This window comes from Cariama cristata, unplaced genomic scaffold (genome assembly GCF_000690535.1).
Source record: "Cariama cristata isolate BGI_N322 unplaced genomic scaffold, ASM69053v1 scaffold33475, whole genome shotgun sequence".
Lineage (NCBI taxonomy): Eukaryota > Metazoa > Chordata > Aves > Cariamiformes > Cariamidae > Cariama > Cariama cristata.
The window spans coordinates 1-26,185 of NW_009618676.1; the positions used below are offsets into that span (position 1 = coordinate 1).

At 39.5% G+C, this 26,185-nt stretch overlaps 1 protein-coding gene across 1 annotated transcript; it reads left to right on the plus strand.

Moving 5' to 3' along the window:
- Window positions 1–1,029: 1,029 nt before the first annotated feature.
- On the plus strand, window positions 1,030–26,171 carry DEPDC5 (DEP domain containing 5; the record flags this gene model as incomplete). The annotated part of the gene is made up of 26 exons (XM_009700954.1): window positions 1,030–1,149; window positions 1,896–1,983; window positions 2,684–2,730; window positions 3,223–3,308; window positions 4,109–4,192; window positions 4,888–4,937; window positions 5,473–5,542; window positions 5,889–5,967; window positions 6,905–6,966; window positions 8,345–8,414; window positions 8,798–8,870; window positions 9,605–9,708; window positions 10,033–10,107; window positions 10,971–11,105; window positions 11,588–11,649; window positions 11,747–11,820; window positions 13,018–13,087; window positions 13,618–13,654; window positions 14,348–14,468; window positions 15,547–15,767; window positions 17,341–17,544; window positions 18,059–18,194; window positions 19,850–19,947; window positions 23,321–23,386; window positions 24,752–24,908; window positions 26,084–26,171. Coding segments are annotated over exons 1-26 (2,415 nt in total), but the record flags the coding sequence as incomplete, so codon positions are not given.
- Window positions 26,172–26,185: the final 14 nt, after the last annotated feature.

A 26,185-nucleotide genomic window follows, 5' to 3' on the forward strand; every position in this document is an offset into this window, starting at 1 on the left:
TCCCTGGCTGGGTTAGTGACCGTAAGCATGAGAGCTGGCTGGAAGTGCATGGGGTTTATTCACTCTCCCCGTTCCCCCCGTGCTTACCTGTGGCGTCCTCGGTGCCAGTCCTGCCCTCACACGCTGCGGCGAGTGTCTCTTTCTTCCAGACCCACAACAATTCCAAGTTTGAAAGTTTTATAGAGTTTATTTTAACAAACTTTGGATGTACGTTTTTTTTTTACCATGCCTTTCTAGCTCGGTAATTGAATTGACTTTCTGAAAAGCGTATCTGCAAGCTCAGTACTTTAGTCTTTTTGGAAGGCATGCTTTTAAGTTCCTCTGCGTTTTGATTTGTAAGAGTACAGTTATAACTAGATGAGCTTAAGTTTTAATTTAATAATGTGTCTATAGTTTTATGAAGAAAACCTTATTCCTACTGATAACTTCCAGTTTCAATGCACTTCTAAAAAAGACTAAATTGTAAAAGTAAAGGTCCTCCTTTGAAATATGCTTTATTTTAAATGAAAGTGACAGGAAGAAGAAATGCGGTGCTTGATCCAGTTAAAGTAATGCAAACCAGTGCCTCAAACTTAAATATTTGCTTGGCCCTGTACTTCTGTGGCACTGCCTTCTGCTGGGTACCGCTCTGCTGCCTTGGTGTGCAGTCGTCGGCTGGTGGATGCCGGCATCTTTGAGAGACGTGCAAAAAGACGTGTGAAAGATGGAATGACAAAACCAGAAGATACAATTGGCAGTGGGCATAAGTCTGGGTATCCATTTTAATGCATTTAACACAGGGTTCAGAAATTATCCTTGAAATATAAAAGTTACAATTTTAGAGAGCGGTACTAGTTCTCTGGCAGAGTGCTCGTAGAAGAGGTCATTACTAAACTTTTCGTCTGATGTTTATTGAACTTTGTAATGTGCCTGCCTTTCAGGTGTGGCATTCTTGGCTACCTGGTGGTACAACATCCTTTATTCATGCACAGAGTATAAAGAATGTTTTTGTAATGACAAGAGATCTGTGCTTGCTTTCATTTCCATATTAGATATGCAAGATGTCTTCAACTGTTTTTACTCAGAGCCACTGAGAAGAACTGGAATTCAAGATGAGAACCAACAAGGTGTACAAGCTCGTCATACATAAGAAGGGTTTTGGAGGCAGTGGTCAGTATCTCCTGGTTCGTAACAGTGAGACTAGCACTCTCTTACTTGATTGAAAGCAATTAACTGATTTATTGTCTTTTTAACAAAATGGTGAAGGTGGAAATTTGATGTAACAAGCAGTATTACCAGCCAAAGTTTGGAAAGCTCTTTTTAAATAGCAAGATACAGCAGAATAAAATTGTATTTGTCAGAACAGAACGAGATTACACCTATAAAATAAAATTGCTTTGTTCTGCATCTTCCCCTTTTGTTGCATCACTTTTCTTTAACCTTGTATTTCAGTCACCCTAATAAGTGACAGACATGTCAATGACTTATGACTGTGTGTAGATGTGTTCCTGTGTACTAAGGACAATGTCATTTATTTGATTGCTCGCTACTTCTAGACTTAAAGCTTGTTAATAAATCTTATTAAGATTCTATGGCTATCTACTTTCCTGTTGGTGTTTGTTACATGGAAAATATAAAAGATTATTCTGCTTGCCTAATTAAGGCACCTTTTTTTGCTGAACAAATATTTCGTGAAAGTTCTGTGATTTGAAAGAAAAGTTTTTGCCCACAGGAGTGACCAGGCTGAAGTGGCTGGGTAGTGGCACTGTCATGTAATGAATATAATGCATTGCTGACATGTTAATCCTGGGCTAGTGTATTTATGTAGAGTAAGTTATTGCATATGAACATGCAAGCATCTGTGTTTGGTATATATATGTTCATTGCAGTTTTCCTCATTCATTTATGTCTTGTAGATGATGAACTGGTGGTGAATCCTAAAGTATTTCTTCAAATCAAGCTGGGAGATGTTGTGGAAATTGCACATCCCAATGATGAATACAGGTGAATTCTCTTTTTGCTAGTATCAGTCAGGTGTGGTTAGAGCACTGAAAGGGCGTGTTCATGTACAGCAGCTTCTAGAGTAGGAGGCTCTCAGAGCTGATATAACTTTGCTTCAGGGTGCTGGCACGTTGGTTTTTTTTCTGCCTGAAGAAAAGTAAAGGGGATAACTATAACAGGAGTTCTTCCTTCAAGTTTATGGAATTATTTGTGTTTGGTGTTAGTTTGCTGACCTTTCATAGGGCAGATAGCACCTGAATATAGAATCTGCAATGTCTTTATCCTCTTCATAAAGCTGCTGTTACCTAATGATTATTCTTCCATCCTATACTATATCCTAGGAAAAATTAAAAGTTTCTGGTCAGATATAAAAACATAACCCTTATATGAAGCTATTCATCCGTAGCCTGTATCTGAAAAGTAGCAGTATACTCACATGAGGTTTTGAGAAGTTCCTGTGTGACTTACTTTCCCATTTAGAGTATTATCTTTACCTAAAAAGTACCTTATAATAATAATAGGTGTAAAGAACAAGACAGGGTGACAGGCAGAGAGGATGATGTATGAAGCTTTCTAGAAAATACTAATGTTTCTTTTTAGCTTATCCCATGCTCCATGTTACTAAATAGTTTTGAGAGAGTCATCTACCAAAGTATACTTGGTATCTCAGCTTGTCTACTTTTTTTCTTTTTTTGCATGCTAGTCCCCTGCTTCTGCAAGTGAAGTCACTTAAAGAAGATTTGCAGAAAGGTAAAACTCGAGGCTGATAGTATGCATGATAAAATCGTAGACAAAGATTATGTGATTGGGCTGTACCTGTGATTGACTAATGCATGTGTGTTAACTTTGTGAGAAAATCACTGCTTTGTCTATTTAGAATGGAGGGATTATAAATTTATCAGAAAATGAATAGCCAATTTTAAATATGCTTTTGATTGAGTAATATGGGCTATGGTTTAAACAAAATTGGCTTTTTAGCCTTAAATTTTTGTTTCTTCATTCTCTGACTAGCTTTATATCTTTTCTTCTTCCAGAAGTTAATTCAGCCTAAAATTTGAGTTTATCTCGCCTGCTTTTGTTTTACTGGCTCTTAAACTGGGCCAGCTGAAAGAAGCTGTTGTCTTTTGCTGAGGCCCTAAGTGTTTCATGACAGTCTCACTGTACTGCTTTTGTACTTGTAAACCACTTTAAACCTTTTGGGGATGTTCACTTCTCTGTTGTCCTTTCTAATTTTTGTGGCAGAAACTATAAGTGTGGATCAGACAGTTGCACAAGTGTTCCGACTGCGACCATACCAGGATGTCCATGTGAATGTTGTTGACCCAAAGGTGTGTGGCTTTGCAACTTTTTTCCATCTGTCCCTTCACTTAGCCCAAATCAGAGCCCTGTCAATTTCCATCTACGGTAGTATTGGAAAAGAAGGCATTTATTTTTTATTGAAAAGTATTTAGCCTTCTTTCCTAAGAAAATGAGGCTTGGGCAATTGAACTGTTGGTTTGTTACCTGTCTGTCTTCTCTTCCTGCCATCCCTGCTCTCTTTTTGAAGTGTGTGGACCAGCTTCAACACAGCTTGATAGAAATTTGGAAATTTCAGATATCTTTAAATTCCAGAAATTGAGGATACTTAGGCAGAGTAAAGAGAAACAGTAAGTGGCCTAGTCAAAAGAAGAACCATGGCATGGATTTGCATTATTTGACACCAGAGAGCCTTGTAAGAGAGGTATCTCTTGTAAATGTCCCAACTATCAGAAGAGCTGCAGTCAGAGCTTACATTCAGCACAAGACAAAAATCTGCAGGAAACAAGGCTTCCTTAATATCATGAACAATGGAAGTCATTTGGTTCACTTGTGCTTCCAGTTTGCATTGGGACTTGTAGCACTGGTTTAGTCCTTGGGCTTTTTCTGGTCACACTGTGCAGTGTCTTGCAGCTCACAGTAGTTCCAGGTACATGCACAACTTTGGCAGTTTTTTTGATGGGACTTCCCTTTGATCTTGCATCTGTTAGGAGTATTGACTTGCTTTAGAACAGCCCTCCCTGTAACATTTGGTTCTTACCAGAACAGATTGAAGGGCGCTACTTAGAAACAACCAGTAAAATCTAAGCACTGTTTTCCTTCCGTTCCCCAGGAAGTGACCTTGGACTTGGTGGAGCTGACCTTTAAAGATCAGTATATTGGGCGCGGGGATATGTGGCGACTGAAGAAAAGTTTGGTAAGGCCTCTGCTCTCCTCATATGTGGGGTGGAGGACGTTACGTACCTTTTTCTTTGCTTGCTGTAAAAGAAAATAAGTGTTTTACAAAATACAGAAAACTGAGGACAAGGTCACTATCTGCAGCTCTTGAGGAACTTAGGCTGTAAGCAGTGTATCAGAGCTGGAGAATAGGTTGTAAATGTGTTGCAGAAAAAATGAATCCCATCGTTTCCTACTCCATTGCCGTAGTGTTAATTACTGCCTTGGGCGCTGAAAATGCTGTTGAGAGTTTTTTTTCTTATGTTCTGAATTTTAATGATTTACTACATCTGGAAGGAATTGAATCCAAATGTTTTTCAAGTAGAAGTATGCTGAAATATCCCCTCTGCTATAGTACCACTTAATAAGCAACTATTAGAATATTTTGTTGCCGCATCTCTGAAGTGCGGTCTTTGGCTCTTCTAAGCACAGTGAATTAGACAAATGAACCCTGTAAAAGTTCATATGTGTTGAAAATTATTTTCCGTTGTCTGTTGCAGAGGTTCTGTAGGCTGAGATATTAGTAGTAAATATGCTTTGTGGTTTTCATGATTTTTATGGCCAAAGTCAGGTGTTTGAGGATGAATGTGTTGGTTGGTTTTTTTTTTTTTTGTAAATTGGTCAGCTCACTCTGAGCCTACTGTTCTTTTAACACCTGTAACTGTTCTTTCTTAGGTCAGCACATGTGCATATGTCACCCAAAAAGTTGAATTTGCAGGTATCAGGTCAGTGCCTCCTCTGAGGGCTTACTGTTACTTATGACTTTAGATCAATGAGTCCTGAGTATCCAACCGGAGAATGTTCTCTGAAAAATCCTTCCTATTTTATTGTTCTCTTACACTTCTGCAGATTTCTGTCTGCACCATGAGGTGGAGGAAGGCTTCTATCTGATTTGGGGTGGAAGAAACTAATAGTAGGAGAGTCAGCCATACTTGCTGCCTCTGAATGCCAAATAATTTTCCTTTTATTTCTTACAATATTTCCACCGCTTCCGAAGATGTGTTAATAGTTCAGATGGGATTACTTCAGTTGCTGTTGAGATGACAAAGGGACAGGGAAGTGTGCAAATGCAGAGGGAAATGGCTGTTTGACATCTTTTGGATTAAAGATCAGGTTTTAACCAAATAAACTTCTAGTCTGTGTTCAAGTCATCCTTGAATGCAGATTTTATTACATCCCCTATTTGCTCAAATATGGATTCTCTCTCTAATCTTCATATTTACTCTGGTTAGCAAATATTCTGCACTCCTTTTCTTCCAGGGCACAGGCAGGTGAACTGTGGGTAAAGAGTGAGAAAGTCACTTGTGGATACATCAGTGAGGACACTCGGGTAAGATTTCAGGGAGCAGGGGAAAGGAAGTTTTTCCCTTCCTTTCTTTGCTGGGTTTCTTGTAATTGTATCTTACTTGCAGATTTGTATGGATCATTTGAATTGGCTGTGTTGTAAGGTGAAGAACGGCAATAAAGTCAGGAGAATGAATGATTAGTAAACTTCAACTCTTCTGTGCTGGCAGCACTAGGAATTACTCGGGCTGTTGAAATGCCAGCTTGTTAGAGGGGAAATTCCCTGTGATGCAGTGGGCACAGTCATATAAGTTGCTCTGTGGTTAACTTCTGCGTTTGGCCCTTTTAGTGAGTGTAGCTTGTTTTAAATAAGATCTTTCATTCCTTTGCAGGTGGTCTTCCGCTCCACTTCTGCTATGGTTTATATTTTTATCCAGATGAGCTGTGAAATGTGGGATTTTGATATTTATGGTATGTAGGTAACTGACCTGCCTGATTGTGAATGTGGGTGACAGCAGCTATCTTTTCTGCCCCTACTAGAAAACTGCTTCTACTATTTATTTCTGCCACTACTAGAAAATTAAAGTATCCTGCCTTTGGCCTAAGCAGTGCTCGGAGGTACGATATGGTGCCTTCGTAGATCCTGACTTGCAGTGCCACACTTTTCTGTCTCTTGGGTATTCCATGATTTTCCTGTCCCTACTGTAGGGCCTGGGTACCATTATCTCAGTGATGAAATCAAAGGGGCCAAATGACTATGAACATTGGAAAGGTTTTCTGTAGATATGAACATCCTTTGTGGTGAGGGCAGGTGCAAGCCTGTGTGAATCCTGAAACCGGAAATGTATGGAAGTCCTGTGCAAAGAGGACCTTGATGTTTTAGATTTCTCTTGGCTTTGGCTTAGTGAGGAAGCAAAAGCCCTGCCTTAGCCCAAGTAGAGTCAGCTAGAAGTATTAGAACTTCAGGCATTAAGAATGAGTCACTTATCTGTGTTGTTGTCCTATTTTTTTTCTGGCTTAATTCTTTAGCAAACCTCTTACCGCTTCCTTTGACCATGTGTTTAGGCATATGTAGGTTGGCAACTATTCAAAACTGAGCAGGGGATCAGTTGTGCATACTATGCCTAAAAGATAGTACAGGTGCTTTCCCAGCATGCTGCGAATGTGTTGGAAAAATTATTTTAAAGGTCAGATCCTTTTGACAGCAAGAGTTTTGCTTACATCCTCTGAAACATAGTCATGCTTTTTAATCTTTTTATCATCTTTGCTTTAGTGATGTTAACATTCATTATGCACACAGCTGCTCTGATTCTAATGAAAATAGTTGTCCTAGAATCTTAGGGTTAAATATACCCCATAGTTGAAGTAACTGCTGTTATTTGATGCTTTGGAGATGTTTACTTTGCAGGGGACCTATACTTTGAGAAAGCTGTGAATGGTTTCCTTGCTGACCTCTTCACAAAATGGAAGGTAAATAGCTGATTGAGTTCATCCTGTTCTGAAAGAACAAGTCAGTGCCATCTTAATGAGCCCAGTGATATGCCAGTTTGAGGAAGACCAAGGCTGAGATTTACGGGACTATGAGAGGTGGCTCCTGGGCTTCAAAAGAGTGGTTACTGCAGGTTTACATTAAATCATACTGATCTGCTGTAACTGCTGTGTTTGTATTATACAGCTTGTTTGTGTGGAGGCGCTGACTGGACTAAAGTCACTAAGTGTGAGATATGGTTATTTGTGCTTGTGCGGTAATGCACAAGTCTGTTTTACACAATTGTATTTGTTCCAGGACTCAGTTCCAAATATTTCCCTAGTACAGTGTGTAAACTGTTTAGTGCTGCTATCTTTTAGCATGAAGGGGTTCCAGGTTGTAGTATATGGGCTGCTGATGATGTGCAAGGTTCTTGAAAGTGAGTTGCTTCAAAACCAAACAAAGCCTCACTACCTCTTATGACTGAACAACCCAGAGCTGTCTCCTATCTCAGTGCATGATCTGGATCAGAGCCAGGTACGACTGCTGTTAGCAGTCCTGTGGCAGACTTCCGCAAACTGGAGAGAACCATATCAGTACTCAAAAAAAGGCATATGTAAAATCTGCAACCTAAATTTAAAAAATAGCTAGACAAGGCAAAAGAGTGAAATCCTAAATGTGTAACATCTGTGCATAGTACAGCTCATCACAGTCCTGAATGTTAAGGGCAGCAGGAGAGTGCCCCACAGATTTGTCTCATTTTCATTGTGCTTTTTGTCCATTGGAGAGTTGTTAGGAGCCCTGCATGACATGTCTGCAAAATGCTTGTTTTGCTTTTAGTACTACTATACCATGTTGGATATGGGCCTGAGCGATGCCAGGGCTCACAGGGCTTTTCCTTTCGAGGGGTTGGCCAGTGTGCTTTTTATAGCTTAGTTCCATTGCACACATTAGCACTGTAACTGTTAAGCGAAGTTCTAATTTTTTATTTCTCTGGAATTGTTAGGGGCATCTCTCTAAACAGTAACAAGTAAGAATAAAAAATTGTTGTGAGCATGTACAAACAAATTGAGTCAACTGTCTGTATTTTTTAAAACAAAAATCCTGTATATTGGCAGCTACAGAGAGGATTTTCTTTAGAGACTAGTGGAGAGTACTCCTGTTAAATGTGATGTAGCCTACAGGGCAGACTGTTAAGTTATTTCATAGAGGCATATGCAGCACTCATGCAGATATACTAGTACAGCAGTCTACCTTTTTCTAGTTACCTTTGGTCCTAGGTGTGAGGGGAAAGAGGGTGTTACTATATGTGTATATACACAGTTTTCTACTGAATGTGATATTTAAGGTTTTCTTTTTTCATCTGTTCTTCCTGGACAGGAGAAGAATTGCAGCCATGAAGTGACAGTGGTTCTATTTTCTAGAACATTTTACGAAGCAAAATCTATAGGTATGTAAATTCTGTATTTTTATGTTTCTGTTTTTAAACCTATTTCCTTCTCTCTTGAAAGTTGGTCACAGACTGCCAGTGACTTTTTTCTCTTTTTTTTTTTTTTTTTCTTTTATGCCCATGCCCTGCCAAGCACAGTGGCTACACAGCCATTGTTATGAAAGTACTGGAGTGAAAACCTTACATGGAAGAATATATGGCAAATTTTCCCCATCATACTCAAGCTGTCATATTGGTTTAAAAGCAATTTTAATATTGTGTAGGAGATTTGATATTTCTCAAAGTGCTTTTTTTTTTTTAATGGAAATAACCTCTTTACTAGAAAAGATGAGTCATTTCTATACAAAAGCATAGGATAAAACATGCTCTTGCTTCTGTTCCAGATGAGTTTCCTGAAACGCATCGTGCCTCAATTCGGCAGGATCATGAGGGAAGATTTTATGAAGATTTTTACAAGTATGTCTTCCAGTTCTTTCATCTCTTGTCCTACAATGTATGTGCAACCTGTGTGGAGAATATCATGTTATTAAATGTAGGACCTTGCAAGGAATTGATATAGTGAAAAACATCTATGTCTGAAACTCGCAGCAAATTGATGAGTAGTCCCCATTTCATCTGTGAGTGCACACCAATATTTGCAAAGTCAGTCTTCCATGTGCATGCGAATGTTGTGTTGTCTGTGCTCTGTTGGAATTGCCAATAAACTTAAAAGTTCTATAGTGCTGGGAGTAGCTTTTCTAGAAAGCTTGGTTGTTTTTCAGATCTTTACATTCTTGAGTAGTTGCAGGACAGATGGTGCCATTGCTGAAACCAGAAGTGTTTCCAGTTAGGTGCTGGAGCTCTTTGGCTGATGGTCACAACAGATGAAGCTGTCGAAGCTGTCATTTAGTTCTGAACTTGGACTTGTTAACAGTCTTACTGCCTTGCAGAGCAGTGGTACCATTTGACATACAATGTTGATCACCCATTTAGAAGTGAGAGATTATTCTGGCTGGGGATGTGCCCAGCTTTGTGTGTGCATCTACATCTTAGTGATTGCTACGAGTATGCAGTAGTTCTGACATGCTGCCTAGCAGAAGGAAGAAACACTTACCTTTATGTGCATTCCATTTTCTATAGTTTGTTCACCCGTTCTCACTTCCTCTTCATAGCTTCCTTTCATGATCCTCATTAAGTTGTGCTCTTTCTAGAGTTGTAGTTCAGAATGAGAGACGAGAAGAGTGGACTTCATTGCTTGTGACCATTAAAAAGCTTTTCATCCAGTATCCCGTGTTGGTGCGACTAGAGCAAGCAGGTACAAGAATCTTCCTTTCTCCTTCTTTTACCCTTTTCTCTCTATTTTTTTTTTAAAGCTGTCTGTAAACTCTCTAGTTTCAGTTGGAGTCTGGTATTTTACTACCTAGTGCTCTCCTGGCTGGGCTATTTTGCTTGAGTCCTTCTGTGAGGTATACCAGTACCAATTTTGCGTGTAATTTGTTGGTGTGATAGGATTTACTACAAATGCAGGGGTTTGTGTTTGTCATTTTTTGTTTTGTTTTGTTTTTTTCAAAAAAGCTAGTCTATACAGAGATGGTAAATTATTTTTTTTTTCTTTTTCTCCTTCTGAACACTTGTCCAGAGGGCTTTCCTCCAGGTTACAATTCTACCTCTGCACAAGGGAACTACCTGGAAGCAATAAATCTTTCATTCAATGGTAAGTTATGAACGAAGGATAAAAATACACAGAGGAGGAACCATTAAAACAGCTGCCAATAAGTGGGTGTGGACTTCTGTTGCCTGTTCCTTAACACTGTGAAGAGGAGGGGAATATTAGGTGGTTAAATTATTGTTTTCAACCTCAGAAGAAGTTGTCTTGTGTGTCTCCGCAAAACCAGTGGCTCTCAAATAACTGAGTATTGGGTATTTCAGACTTCAGGAACCGTTTACAGGGCCTTGTTAGGACAGCAGTTTTTCTTCTAGCTGTGTATCTGTATGAGAACATCTTGGAACAGAAGTTGAAATTTTAAATTATGGAAGCGTTTCAAAATCAGATCAAATGTGATTTAGGTGAAGCTGATCCATCTTTTTTAGCAGGGAGATGAATTTGATGGGCTAGAAGGGCTCTCCAAAGATTTACTTTTTGTGATTCTGTACATCAGATGTTGTTCTGTCACCTTAATGGCTGTCTTGTTACTCCTATGGGAGGGAGCACAGGATGTTATTTAAAATTATTAGTAATGAGCTTTACCTTGTTGAGATTTTTTTGGGTTGGTTTGTTGGTTTTGGGGTTTTTTTTGAGATGTTTATAAAGGAAACGCTAAACATATGAGAAAAATACTCCTTTTTATGTATCTGGTTCCCATCTTTTCTTCTCTTCTGCCCTAACTCCTCTCTCTCCTGTAGCTTTATTAACATTTATTGGTTGGACAAGGCTATATACAAGCCCTCTCATGCTTGCATGTGCTTTGTGGAAACTTGTTTAATACCACTGTTAATAGAGAGTCACCTTCCTTGCTCTGAAAAAAAAACATCCAGCATCTTTTTTCTTTTAAAGTATTGCCTAATTCTTTCTCTTAGTGTTTGACAAGCATTACATAAACCGGAACTTTGATCGGACTGGCCAGATGTCTGTGGTTATCACACCTGGTGTGGGTGTATTTGAAGTTGATCGACTCCTTATGATTTTAACCAAACAGAGGATGATAGACAATGGTAAATAACTTGCGATACTGTGAATCTTTAATAAGGCAAACAGATATATTTGGAAAAGCTCTAACCTTTTCTTGCTATGAAAAAGTATGTGTTGTAACTTGTGTACTCTGGGAAGAGAGGTTACAGCTGGAAGAGTTATGTCCACACTTCATATTGAAACAGGCAGATTTTCAGAGAACTTAGAGGCATTTAATTTCTTTTGTTTGTGATAGAGAACTTCATCTGTCCATGCAGGCCTTTCCCTTAAAGGATGATCTTGCATGACTTGCATTAGTTTAGAAGAAACATTTCTTATGTCCCCACTGGCACTGTTGGTTTGTAACCACACCACTGGACTGTTAACTGGCATTTTCAGTATAACTACATCTTAAAATCATATATGAATACATATTGGGCCTTCAGCTCAAATTGGTGATCTGTTTTGGCTTAGCATATCAGTCCTGCTTGGTAGATAGCTGAACTCTACTGTTCTTTGTTTACAGGGATAGGTGTGGACTTGGTATGCATGGGAGAGCAACCATTGCATGCTGTACCACTCTTTAAGGTAATGCATGCTTGTTTGCCCTTCTCTCTGCTCCTACTGGAAATGTCACTCATTTTGTGACACAACTAATTGCTATGCTTCTGAATTACTCTTACAGCTCCATAATCGTTGTGGACCTGGCGACTCCAGATTGGGTGATGACTACAATATTCCACACTGGATAAACCATAGGTAGGTGAACTCTGTCAGCCTTTGCTCAACACTTCTCCTTTCCTTTCCTTTCCTTTCCTTTTTATAATCTGTTGAGTTCTCTTTCTTCTTTCATTGTTTATTTCCACTGCTCTCCTTGTGAAGCAAAGACATCTATTACAATAGTCCTGCAGAACTAGGAATGTTCTTGCAGAGCTCTGGGCATTAATGGAATATATCAGAGATGGTAGGCAATTTGGTGAGGAAAAGGTCTTGATCTTAAGCTCTCTTTCCAGCTAACTTGGTTCTAGCCTTTAGCTATACTCGAAGGAAGTCAGGAACCTAAACGAAAAATACAGTCACTTCAACTAGGTTGGTTATTAGTGAAAACAAATACATCCCATATGAACAGTTATGAGTAGAGAAAATGTGGATAATATGGATAAATGTTGGAACAGTTGCAGGAAACACTGAGGCTCAGGGTTACACTGCTTCACTCTAAGACATGGTAGGTTTCCTTTCTGCTTTCTGTTAAATGTTCTGTGCCATAATACTCTCTTTTCTTTGCCTACAAATAGAGATCATGACTCAGGATGAAAACTCTCTTCAGTCCTTGTTCTGCTGTAGGATTTTTTTTCCCCTCTCTTTTAATACCTTGTCCTGTCTGCATGCATTAATTGACTGTCCTGACCATTACCATTCATGGGTTGCTTATACCCAGTATTTTTGAGTGGCTGGAAGGCATGTGATCTTTGCGGTAGATGAAAAAGGTGTTTGAAGGCTTATAATAAGGCAGGATTTAAAAGATTCAGATGACTAAGAAACAGATCTTAATGGATAAATTGTTTCAAATGGGAGGAAGTCTGTAGTTTTCAAGCAGCTGATGTGAGTCGTTACTGTCATGTAAATTAGGGAGAGAATGATGTACAGTGCTGAGCAGTTTACAGACAGTGAAAGTGGATACCTTTCTGTAGAAAGAGGAAGTGAACTGGGGAATGCAGATGTACGCGTATTCAGAAGTCTAGACTGAGGCTGTATGGGAATCAAAGGCTGGTCTTTAAGGAAAGAGTAGCTTCTTTGAAGTTAACCATATTACTGTGTTTTCCATGTGTTGTCTCATGCAGAGAAAAGTATCTGCTTTTCTCCATCTAATAGCTAGCTCAAATTCACAGGCTGTGTAGCTAACCAGCTGTGTTCAGTTCTTAAAAGACAGCTGAGCCACCCTATTCTTCCTTTCAGTTTCTACACATCCAAAAGCCAGCTCCTGTGTAACAGCTTCACTCCACGGATCAAGCTGGCAGGAAGGAAAGTAGGTATCCTTCTGATTTATCTTTTCTTCTCACTAGCTTGTAAGGTACCTTTTCTCAGCCAATCATCAGAATCTTTCTAGGAAGCTTTCCAACAGCTGTAACTAAGTTTCTGTGTTAAAAGACAGAGAAAGCAAAGCTGTAATGATAGTTGTAGGGGTTGTGAATGAAGGACTAGTTTGTAGGTCTTTCCTTTCTATGATGAAACTAGGTGAGAAATGTTTTAGCTACTCTAAAAGTTAGATTTGCATTCTGTAATGAAGAACTCCATGGAGAGAAAGCAAGCTGTTGGCAAAGATGTGTTTTTTACACAGGTTTGTGACTACGAGTATTTAATGCTTCTGAAGTGGTCTGACTGCCTCACTGAGTCAGCAGGATAAACTTTAAGTCTGAAGTCTGATGCCTGTTCACATGGGGGGATATTTTCTTAGAACGTGCTGACTGTTTCCCTTCTCTCTGTCTTTTATCTTGCTCTCTCTTTCTTTCTTTTTTTTTTTTGGTCACATCACACTTCGTATGTTGGACCCTGCAGCCACAGACTGAGAAAGCAAAAAGTAACCGAGATGCCTGTGAGTAATGAGCTATCCCACTGACTCCCAAACTAACCAACAGCTGTAGTAAGACAATGACACTTCATCAGAAACACTGCTGAGATGTAGGAAGGGGCAATTGTTGCAGAAAACCATCAAAACCACATAGTTGTTATCCAGAATGTTAATGTGCATACGTCAATTGCCTACTTGGCCAATAACTAATATGGAGGAGTGAGTTTCTATCTGGGCTGCTTGTCACCTGGCTAGAGGAACAGATGGTATCAGGCTGGTGTGGTAGCCGTACTCTTTGTGGGAGTAGGACAGGAGGGCATTCACTGGCTTGGGGTGTTGGCAATGCTATGACCACAGAATTACAGTGGCAGAAGCCTGTGTTCTTCTAATATCTCCTTGCTTCAAGAAGATGTGCTTTCTTTCAAAGATGCTTTAAAATGTCCAATTCCCTCATGAGGGAACTCGAGGCATCTGTTCGTACAAAGAGTGATTTGTTAATTGAATATCTTGGATATATGGGGGAAAGACTCAGCAGCCCTGATTCAGAGGCGCCAACTTTGGTAATTGAGCTACTCCAGCTGTTCTGCCAGTGAGACTTTTGTATGTGATTTCTTTTGGAATAGATACTTTTCTTAGTGGTGGGAGTTGGATACTTCTAACGTGCAGATGTTGAACATTCTTGAAAGAGGTTCTGGTGCTATATGATTTTTATTTCAGCATTAGGGGCTCCAAAAGATGCTGAGAATGCCCTGCCTATCCAGGTAGATTACGATGGCTATGATGCCCAGGTGTTCAGACTGCCAGGCCCTTCCAGAGCCCAGCGCTGTACCACTTTCAGGTAAGAGGCTTGCGAGTGTACTAGTTCTAGAGTAGCCATGTTATGGTGTATTTCTTGATGCATAAAATGCTTTGAGAAATATAAGGAGAGTTAAACTCCACATGCTTACAATCGAACAAAAAGCTTTATCTGTAGCTAGTATTTATGGCTGGTTGTCTGGTATTTTACTTCTAAGATAGTGTGTGGGATCTAGGAGAAGGCATAAGTATACTTTTTCTTAACATATTTAATTTCGTCTGAAGTAGAATGAAGCTAGTCTCCCTTGCTAAGTTCCTAGAAGATTTTTCAAGCTGGGTAAGAAAGTACTTGCACAATAGACTTGCAGAGAGTTGTAGAAATGGCATTAGTTTGATGTGCTGTTTAGTAGCTGATGCTGAACATAGAGTGATGGGGAATCTTCCCAGAAAATTATGACTTTCTGAATGAGAGAAGAAACAGAGAAACTGAGTGCAGGTTCTCAAATATTTCATGGCCTTTTGTCTGAGAAGAAAGGCTAGTTATTCTCAGGTCTTGGCCGAATTCATTGAATAACCTATAAATTTTAGTGGTTTTTTGGGAATATGGGATTGATGAACTTGTTTTGAAGTATTTTTTTGCTTTCCTTCTTTGAGTAGTATTGCCTAAATCTAAGCTGTGCATGTGGACTCACTTGTTAATATCAGCAACTTGTAGAAATCCATGCTGGAAGATGCCGGTACAATTTAATGTAGTTTATAATTCCAAGTAGTTTCCCTATAGCTATGTGTTCCTAGCACTGTAGGCTCAGGTCTAGTATCTTCTAGACCACGTTTATATTACCAGCTTGGTGTGGTGTCTGTAAAATTGCACAAAGTGTCGAGCATGCTCTTTTCACAGCCGTTCTGCTGGAAGCGTTTTAGTGTTCTAGTCTTCCAGTATACGACGCACAAAAGTATATAGTACCCACATAGCCAAAAGAATAGCAATAGCTTCCTTGTAGGCCTCCTCTTGAGTTCACGTATTGAGACTCTTGCATGACTTGGGCCTGTTCAAGCCCCTTGATAACCCAGGAGTTAATCTCTTTTTCATATCACTGGACATATCTGTTTATTTTCAGCAGGTCTGTGAGGGAGAGAGAAAGTCGTACCAGAAAGAGCTCTAGTTCCTATGACGTCTCATGCAGCCCTTCTCTGCAGAGCCGCACCCTGCCCCCAGAGGAGGTGAGGAGCCAGGCTTCTGATGACAGCTCACTGGGCAAGATCTCCAACATCCTGATGATCCCACGGCCTCATCTGCACCAGTGTGAAGTCAGCAGCTCTTTGGGCTATACCAGCACCAGAGGTCAGCCTAAGGCAGATGGGAAAGTACCTTAGGTACCGAGAGGGGAGAGAGAAGATGGGAGTTTGGCCACTGCCAGGCCAGCACAGGGGAGACGGTGCTTATGTTAGCATTCATGGTACACCTTTTCTGTGGCTCCAGCTACGGCTGGATGTGCATTCTCCCTTTGTTATCCTTGTCCAATTGCATTGCTTTTTTTAATTGGCTTGTCCTAAATAGAAGTGTCCTGACACTGATCTGCACTTTTCCCTTGTCTATTGCCTTCTTTAATATTTGACTATTCTCCTGTGCCTGCCTCCAAATGTGGACTTACACAAGTAACTTTTTATTATCCAGGTCACCTATAATCTGTCAAATGAGAATTGGCCTTAGTAGTGAGCCCTGGGGGACTCTGCTTATAACTTCCCTCTATGGGGATTTGTTGTCATTAAGAGTCACTTTCTGGATCCTTCCTTTTGACAATGTACTGCTGAGCTATCTTGATGTGTTAGCAGTGCTGGGCAGTCTCCTTTTTTTCCTTGCAATTTAATTTTGTTCTCAGACAGTGTGTGGTATCTTCCACAAACCCAACTCATTTCTAGCTAAATTATATTCCTCCTGCAATTGCTTGATTTTCTGTAAAATTCTATCCCTGAAGGCCCTTTCTGGCTTTTTGCATGTCATGCTGTATGACAACTGATACCACATTTATCCTGTTACAGGAGTTGGATTTATTGGTGTGGAACTGCTGTCACACAGTGTACTTCACATTACATTTACCTTTAATGTTTTCCCCTGCTGTCTGTCACTTAATATACAATTTTTTTTGGTATTTCTGTTACTCCTTTAGTTTGAAGGATAGTCTTGTGACCCAGCTGAAGGTGTGCAACTGGATGGGGATGTGTGTGAATAGGAACGACAGGGAGGGAAAAGTCAGAGTAATTGAGGTTTTTCACATGTTCTAGTTGGCAGTATAGAGTGGTAAATGAGACCCTTCCTTCTCTTTAGGATTTCCATTTGTTGAACAGAGTAATTGCTACTTAGTCATCTGGTATATTTCTCTCTCTTGTTTCTAAATAACTGCACCTCTGTGCTACATTGAATAGTAATCACTAACTGCTAGCTTGCCCAGAGCATGTCCTCTGTCTTCTGGAACTAATCTCTTATTGCAGTGGTCAAATCTGAATGTTACAAAAAGGCACATGTTGCTCAGTTGTAGCTTCTGCTATGTCATTGGTACTCATCCTGAAGTTTCTGGTGTGGCAGTCTTTTGATTTCTCAGGAATTCTCAAAGCTCTGAGTAATTCTTCATAGTTGACTTAGCAAGTGATTTCTGTATGGCTTCATTTAGTATAAAGTGACACAATATACAGCAATGCTGTAATGGCAGATGAAATAATACCCTTTCTTATCTGGATTCTTGTTTACATTGTATCTTGCAGACTGGCTTGAAATTCCTTTCTGCTTCTCTCTCTGCCTACTCCTCAGCTGTCCTTATTCCCACTTACCCTGGGGAATCTTTATATCCCTAAGCAATTCATTCTCTTTTGCTTGGCTTCTGTGTGATCTCACGCTGACTTTAAGTTGTGCTTTCTAGATGTCCTTGAGAACATGCTGGAGTCTCAGCAACGTGACTCCAGTGCCCCTGGGAGGTTCCATGTTGGCAGCGCGGAATCCATGCTGCACATTCGGCCTGGGGGATATACACCCCAGCGAGCACTGATAAACCCGTTTGCCCCATCCCGCATGCCCATGAAGCTTACATCTAACAGGAGGCGCTGGATGCACACTTTTCCTGTGGGTAAGTCTGTTTCATTGCATATTAGATTGCTGTTACTTTTTCCTTGGGCAAGCATTAACACGAGAACCAGTGTGAACTCTGGCATCTTGAAGTACTGTGCACTGTAACGGAGACTGAACTAAGCGTATAGGCTTGATAAAACAAGAGATCCTCTTTTTGAAAATATTACCATCTATTGGCAAACTTGCAGCATCAGGTACTGTGGAACAATCTTCTAGTAGATGGAGGCTGTTGAAGTGAATCATAACTACAATTTGGGTTGACTTTCCGATGCTCAATTGTCCTCGTATTTGTTTAGTGCCTTGTAAGTAGGCCCTCCATAATGTTTAAAAGAGTATGCTGCGTCACTGGCTTCAGAGAAGATGTCAGAGGTTCAAGTCTTTGAAGATTTCATAAACATGCTTGCTTAATTTCCATTAGTTAGCATTGCCTGTGTTGTTGACAAAAGGAGGGGACAAGCAAGTGAGGAATCAATGCAGATGTGGTGATTAATGATCAAACTGTAACTGTGTAGGTCCATCAGGAGAAGCTATCCAGATCCATCATCAAACCCGTCAGAATATGGCAGAAATGCAGGGCAATGGGCAGCAGGATTTGACACATTCCTCTGCTGAGCTGCTAGAGTTGGCTTACCATGAGGCAACTGGCAGGTGAGGACCTTAGGATGAATCTGTGTAGACTTTGCATGAACATCCCTTTTCCCTAAGATTTTATATATGTTACCATAAGGCAGTTATAGGTTGTGATCTTTAAGTTTAATAATACATTGTGTCAGTGCCACGTATGCAGTATGTACTTTTATTTTGAGATATAAAGCTCTTTTGGCAAGGCTGGAGATGATGTACCTCACCTAATTTGGGGAAGGCGGCAGTTTATCACAGAGAGTTTGCAGTGCACAAACAATACAATGCATCATTAATGGAATTGTTCAAAATTGCCTTATAAAAGCCTGTGTCTTTAATTTTTGACTTACTATCCCAATAGCTGGGACCTTCATCCCAGAATAGAACACTTTTTAGCACAGAGCATAGCTTTGCCTCACAGTAACTGTTGAGCAATTCCAGTGCTATCCATTGAGTCCTGTCTTCCCCATGCTGGTAAGAAATACAGCCATCATAAACGTCAGGGATGGATTGCAAATGAAAGTACCTGTGTTTGTAAACTAATTTTCTCTTAAAAAACAAGCTTTGGTCAATGTTGGGAGCTTATATTGATTGTTGGCTTCAAGAAGCGAAAAAGATCCCGGTGTTACTGGATGTGGCATGATTGTGGGGAGAAAATAGATTGTTCACTTCACCTAGGCCATTTTTCAAGCTGCACAGTTGTTCTCCAATCTCCACATACTGTCTTACCCATTTTTTTTATCTGATTATTCTTTTGTTGACAACATTTTGTCTGTGTTTTTCACTCATTGTTAAATGTTATTTACCAAAACCATTTTGGTAGCTTAGGCAACTTAGAATTGCCAATAAGTTTGTTTACTTTCGTCATTAACTTTTGTATCTTTCCTGCTATGTGTTTCTTTCCTCTTGCGTGCTTATAGAAATTCATGTTGCGTATTGTTTCTGGATGTCCAGGGTGAGTGAGGACACTGCTGGTATCCTCTGCCTTTTTAATTCTCAGGTGTTTTTTTCCTGTTATCTTCAAGCAGTCCTTCAGGAAAATGCACTGTCTAATTATTCTTTCATGCTTTTTTTTTCCTTTTATAGGGAAATTGTTGTCCTATCTTATACTTTTTATTGTCCTTCAGAATACTCTAATCTTTTTCTGTTGCATAATTTTAATATTACATCATCCTCACCAACTTTGTTCCCTAGTTCTACTTTTAAAAAATTACCTTTTTATTACTTCATAAGTGTGCTAAAGTATCTTGTCATTAACACCAATCTCTTGTATCATATTCTTGATAATTCTTTTTCTGGATCTCTCTGTCTTTGTGGATGACATATTCATCCAAAGCAATTTGCTCAGTCTGGAATATTGGTTTTATAGACCATGAAGTCAGATCTGTAAATAACTAGCAAAGTTTTATTTCTCTCCTGGGAGGTATATGAGTAGCTGGTTCTCCACTGTCCTGCAAAGATAGCACATTGGTTATTGCTAGAGGCAAAGAACAAGCAGTATGGACAGGTACGGAGTACTGTTACAGCCGGCTCAGTGCTGCTTTTGTGCCGGTTGCAATCTCTGCAAACATCATTAAGAGCAATCTGATTACTTGTTGTTTGTTGCATCAGCTCTGTTAAAAGCAAGGAATGGCACGAGTGAGGAAAATTTGTATAATACAGGCTATTTTGTTTTTCTCCAGACATATCAGCTCTCGGCATCCAGGTGACAGTGCCTCTTTCCTGAGCTTCAGCGGAACAGAAGAATACTCTAACGGCCTGGCTGGCAGCAACAGTGCAGGTAACAAAGCAATGGTAGAGCATGGAGTTGTGAGAGAAGGCCTTTCCCTATTAGCAGTGACAAAGTAATAGAGTCAGAAGTCATGGAAGGTGGGTGGACCAGGCATTACAAAGTAGAAAGAATCAATAATGGAAATACAGTTTTCAACTTCCAAGTGATCTGTTAATGCTCTTACTTGGACTTTTTGGTGTGTGGTAGTTTTTTGGATTGGTTTGTTGGGGGTTGTTTTTTTGGTGTTTTTTTTTGTTTGTTTTGTTTCTGTGTATCTGCTTCTCTAGGTATGTCTTATAAATTTTACTATGGAAAGATGCTCCTTGTTTACATATGATAAGGTCTCAGGCAGTTGTTTAGTTCCATAGTAACACAGCACTGATGTCCAGACACAAAAAGTAACTAAATATGCACTGGTATTGTTCAGAACTTTTTTTTCTGGGTGGGGTTGCCTTAAGGTGTCACCCTTTGGTTAAGAAACTTGTTTGAATCTATATATTTTACATATGCAAGCTGATGGAAAGAATCAAGTTTGGTTGTATATAGGTTTTGAGAGAAGCTGTAAAAAATCAGGTTTATTTTTACGTGGTAGGTTCTGGGATTCAGTGTTTTCTAGCATTTCTTGTCATTATCTATAAATACACTTTGTCGAGATTTTAAGCCCTTTGAATATGGTGCTGTTTATCCTAAATGTTATTCACATAGACCAGAATATTTTACATTTTTGAGAGAAGACACATGTCTGTACTTTCAGTTGAAGATTAGCACTGTCTTTCTTACCTTACCCAGACACCTGACTTAGTGGAAAATGTCAGTGTTTCTTTTGAATCCTGTAAATGGAACAACGTGCCACACTAACCATTCTATTGTGTTGTCTGGTTTTTTTGCAGCCTACCTTCTGATTTTATGGATGTGCTTTTTAGATAGTCACATGGAAAAAAAAAAAAGATCTTTTGGACTTGAGCATTCAAGACTTCTTTTTTCAAAATCAATTTAAAGTTTTTTGTTTTTTTTTTAAATGTACGCTTCTGAATTGCATTTGGATGAAAACAATTATGTTTTCCCCTATATGCGTATCTTGAAAAGCCATAAAGATTTAATTTTCTTATGTCTCTCTCGTCTTATGTTCACATAGTCGCATTAAAAGTTATTTTGTTCTGTTGTTTCCTTCTGTGTATTTCATCTGATTACGTTTCATTTTCTTGCTTTACTTTTTTTTTTCCTGCCTTCCAGATAGACTTTGTTCTTGTTATTGCTAAACTGCATTTCAGCTGCTGGATACAATTTGCACAACATAGATGCAGAGTATATCCTGGCGATAAACATGCTTGCGTTTTATAGAAGTCTTTTGTGTCTGTAGATTGGATATAAATAATTTGTGTGGTGGAAGTTAATCTGTGTCTGTGTTTATGAAAGTCATTATGAGCACCTTCCCTGACTAAATGCCCTCAGCTATCTGTAGCTGCCCCACTGTGACTCAGTGATTTGACTTATGTTTCTCGCTTATGGTTTGAGTCACCTATGAAATGAAACGGGGAGGGGGTTTTGGGGGGGTGTTTTTTGTTTGGTTGGTTTTTTAATTTCCAAAAATCTGATTTCTCAGTGAGTCTTGTTCTTCTCTGCTGCCCACAGCATGTTTTGCTGCAACATGGGCTTCTCAGTGAAAAATTACCCCATCTATTTACATTGACATTCAGTATGTTGTCTCTATTGTCCAGCAGATGGTAGATGGTAGCTCAGAGCAAATGAATCTCGTTGCAATTCCCTGACTGGATGGCAGATGGCATCAGCGGGGCTGGTGAAAGACGAATGCCAATTTGAGCCAGCTCCTCTGCTCTTTTACTGGCTTCATCATGGAAGCAGATAACTGTCCTTTCTGTTAGTAAATGCTATTTAGAGTAACAGCTATGATGTTGATTATCAATTTCCTGGCTAGATCTACATAAGCTAGTTTTATAAAAATGGCTCCTTTTAAATGTTTGGAGCCTTCCTGAAATTTGTACTTTGATAAATGTCTTTTAAGCTGGCAGTTTTTCTTGTCTCCTTAGCTGCTCATTCCCTCTCGTGTGCCACAACAGCTGTTTATACAGCTACATGGTGAACCACCTCAGGGAACTGATCCAAATGAAGAGCAACTGGGTTTTTTCTTTGCTGTATCGATTGTTTCACTGTAACTGCACAAATATGCATGCAAATACAGCAGACACGTGTGAAACGGGGGCTAGGAAGAACTGGTGAAGGGGTACCATAGCATCATGTTGGCTTAACATTCACTGAGCTATAGTTTTAGTATCTGTTTTCCAGGTTAATATGCTGCTTAGAACAAATCCATTTGACAGTGAGAAAAATCGTAGTGTCTTAAGTCCAAATCTAAACTTAAATATAAATTTTCATTAGTCTTAAGTCTCTTGTTAGTCTTCATTTAGGTTAGTATAAACTGAGTTTTGCTCAAAAACTGAACATGTCTTCAATAGCTATCATTTTATTTCCTTTCACAATGAATAAAAACTTTCTTACTATTCTTAGTGAAGTATGGACCAAGTATGTATCTTACAGTTTGAAACATAATGGAAGTTACTGCCTTTCAGAACATGGTAGTTTTAAACAGTTTGTAATTAATATATTGAACCTATTTAGGGGCACTGAAGGCTTAATTAACACTTTTCAAATCTTAGCCTGGCAAGGGATAAAAAGGTAGTCTGCATTGGCCGAACTGAGAAGATCAGCTGTTTGTTTTGTTTCCTCCCCACCCACTGGCAGAGAGGTGAAATGTGTACTGGTAGTTTATGCCTAAAAATGTTGGAGTAAATCTGTATCGTGATTTTCGTAAATTACTTAGACTCTTCAGAGTCTTAGATAATTAGAATCTTATATATGGGTTCTCTTCTCCCACCAGATGAAAGTCTGTTATTTCCTTTCTTGCTGCTCCTGTGTTTTATGAAATTCTTCTAATTTATCCCTTGTTCATAGAATAAGAAAACTAATTAAAAAAATTCTGGTTTTGGGTACTGAAGGTACTTAAAAGTACTTAACTGCTGAGACCCTGAGATCAGCAAGCTGAATGTTTACAAGTGGCTTCTTTTTTTGTTATTTACTTTTTTATGGCATCTACTTTTCAAGACGTATTTCACCATTTTGAGGAGGTTGTTTTTGCTTGTGTTTTAGCTACTGAACACTTCTAACGAGATGTTTTAATTTCACCCAAGACGTCTTTTTTTTTTTCCTCATTAGTTGGGCTTTGTGTATTTTTCTACCGTGCAGAACCCTGAGATCATTCCAAGGAGAGAAATGCTGTATTGTTAAAACATTTGCATGCTTTTGATTTGAAATGAAAGTGAAGTGCATAACTGCTTAACATAAAATACCTATTTCTTTCATGTAGGTGTGAACCTCAAAACTCAGAACAAGGATTCCTTGGAAGATACTGTCTCTAACTCTCCGGATCCGAGTAAGCAGGAGAAAGGTTTGGAAAAGAGTTTGCATAGGTGGGAAGATAGGAGGGGAAAGGGCAAGTACATATATAGAGGCATCAGGAGGTGGGAGGCAAGAAACTGAGGAGTCTGCTTGGCTTTTGGCAGTAGTTTATTTTGCCCCACAGTAATTTGCAGGATCTGCCTGTACTGTGTGTCTGACTGGGGTTGCAGCTCTGTGTCTCTTAAGAATATGTGAAACTGGTTGTTGTACTACATCTGAAATTCTTTCCTTACCAGACACTATTATGCAAAAAGCTAAAGCTGCTGAACTCTTACCTGCCTTGCAATATGAAAAGTTTGCTTGGCACCACCTAACAAGCAGTAGAAGTACAGTTAGTTCCTGAACTTGGTACTGTTTACTGAGAAATATCTGTCTTCATCTAGTACAGAAACAAGTCTGTGACTGCTTGAGAAAACATTTTCTTTGTAGCAGTCTGTCCAGTACTACTTTCTTGTGCGGTGTTCCTGCCATTAATGTTAACGTTTTTAGAGCAAAATAACTTTCAGTCTGTAAGATCTCTGTGACAAGAAGTTAAGAATTAGTAGTTGGCCAAGAAGTGCCTTGATATAGATCGTTTGAGGCAGGTTAGAATGTAATGCAGTAGTGAACTGATGATTTTATATAATTTAGTTAGCTTTTGCTTTTTAATGTCTAGTTTTAGATCTCTGTAATCTCAAAACTGCAACACAACTCTAGAAAAGGGTATGGGGAAGGATCGCTTTCCAAGTTACTATTTTTCTGGTCTTCCCACCTCTCTGGATCTGTCTTCTGTTTTTATAACTGTAGAAATACTCCCATTTCTGCTGTTGTACTATTCCAGAAAGAGGCTGGTCTGTCATTCTTTCTCTCCTCATCCCCAGCTCCTTCTGCAGTTGTCTAGGATGCAAAGCTGGTCTGATTTTCTTGTTCAGACTTGGAATGATCTGTTTTATTAATAATGAATAACTGCACCTGACTTGCTGTAATTTTGGAAGAGCAGTGGCTATGTCAGCTCTAGCTTTCAATCAACAGAAAATTAAATGTATTAACTTTGAATGCCATTTGCATGATGGGATTGAATTAGCATGTGCACAGCATTGTTTAACAAACTCTGTCTCTTTCTCTCCCTCCCTTCTTCCCATCCTACTTTCCGTTTCCCTTCCCATTCCACCCTCTTTTTGCCCCTGTTGACTTTACACCAACTCTGTTTTTGTCACTCATTCTTTCTAACTTTCTTCTTCACACATTTCTTTCATCTTCCTCTGCACCCTATTTTTTCATGGGTGACCATATATGCCCCCATTGTCTGCCCCCCAATGATACAACGAGGCAGTTCTGACGCTGTCTGCTCCCCCCGTAGTGCCAGGCTTCTGTTGTACAGTTGGAGTGGACTGGAAATCTCTCACTACTCCGGCCTGTCTCCCTCTTACCACGGACTACTTCCCCGACCGTCAGAGTCTGCAGAATGATTACACGGAGGGTTGCTATGATCTCCTCCCAGAAGCTGACATTGACAGGTTTGGCCAGCAGCACCTTCTCTGTAAAGTAACTTGCATTGAATCAAAGTGCTTAAGGCGCAGTTGATGGAAGAGGAATGCTTTGGAGACTGTGCAAGAGAAAGATGAATTGCTAACATAGTTAGCAGCAGAATACTTAGATTTTTTCTTTTCAGTGGTAACTTTGCACCTTTTCTGATGTTACCATCTGACAGTGTTGTGTTCTGTAGATTTTATGTTAGAAGTTGTTTGCATATGAAATTTTACATATCTTCTCTTGTTCTGTTGTGTTTCAATCAAAAAAACCCAACCTCAAGCTATCATCTTTGTTAATCTATTTTCTAGCAAGTATTTTGGAAACACTAAATGAGCAAATGCACATGTACACACAGTGTTTAAGATGCTTATCCCCACTTTCAGGGCTATTTAGTTTAAAGAATCGTGGTGGAAAATAGTGTTAATGGGATAAATAGAACTTCCCAGCTTGTCTTGGAGATCTCTGGTGACTTTCCTTTAATAGGGTTGTTTGTTTTTTTTCTGAAGCTGTCTCACCTTAAACATTTTTCAAACTTTCCACAACTTGTAAGACATCAGAAAGACCTGCTCATGTTGCTGCTTTATGGGAACAAAACAGAAATACTAGGGTGATTGAAATACATAGGAAATAGCAGGATTAATGAAGAAACACCTAACAGAAGTGTCAGATGTCCCTTTATAGCAGGAAGGTGAAGCTCAGAGCAGAAGTAGTTGTAATAAGATGCCATAGCGATGTGGTTTTTAATCTCTCTGCTCTAGGTTTCCCACTGTGGGAGAGAGTGGAGCATTGCCTGCACACTTGCAGTTTTGAGCTCTGCTGAGCATTTACAAACTGCAGTGAGATTCTCTGCAAGATGCTGTTAATGTGATCATTGGTGAATTTATTGGAAGCTTAACAACTGTTGTAAGCAAATTTGTTACTGGTTGCAAAACTACTCTCAAAGGCATTAAAAAATATTGCCAGATAGCTAATCATCACCTGTTTAAAATAGAGAGGTACCCATTTTTCTCTCCTGTTCCTGCAGGTTAGTTTTCACAGGCAGAGGGCTCCGCTTGCACAGAGCCCAGTGCAGGCATAAATCCTCAGTTAGGAAACACAGAGCTAAGAATAGGTGTGTGGTCAGCTTCCTTATTCTAGTCTCCTTAACCTTTGTGTTCAGGAGAGATGAGGAAGGAGTGCAGATGACAGCCCAACAGGTGTTTGAGGAGTTTATTTGTCAGCGTCTCATGCAAGGCTATCAGATTATTGTGCAATCCAAACC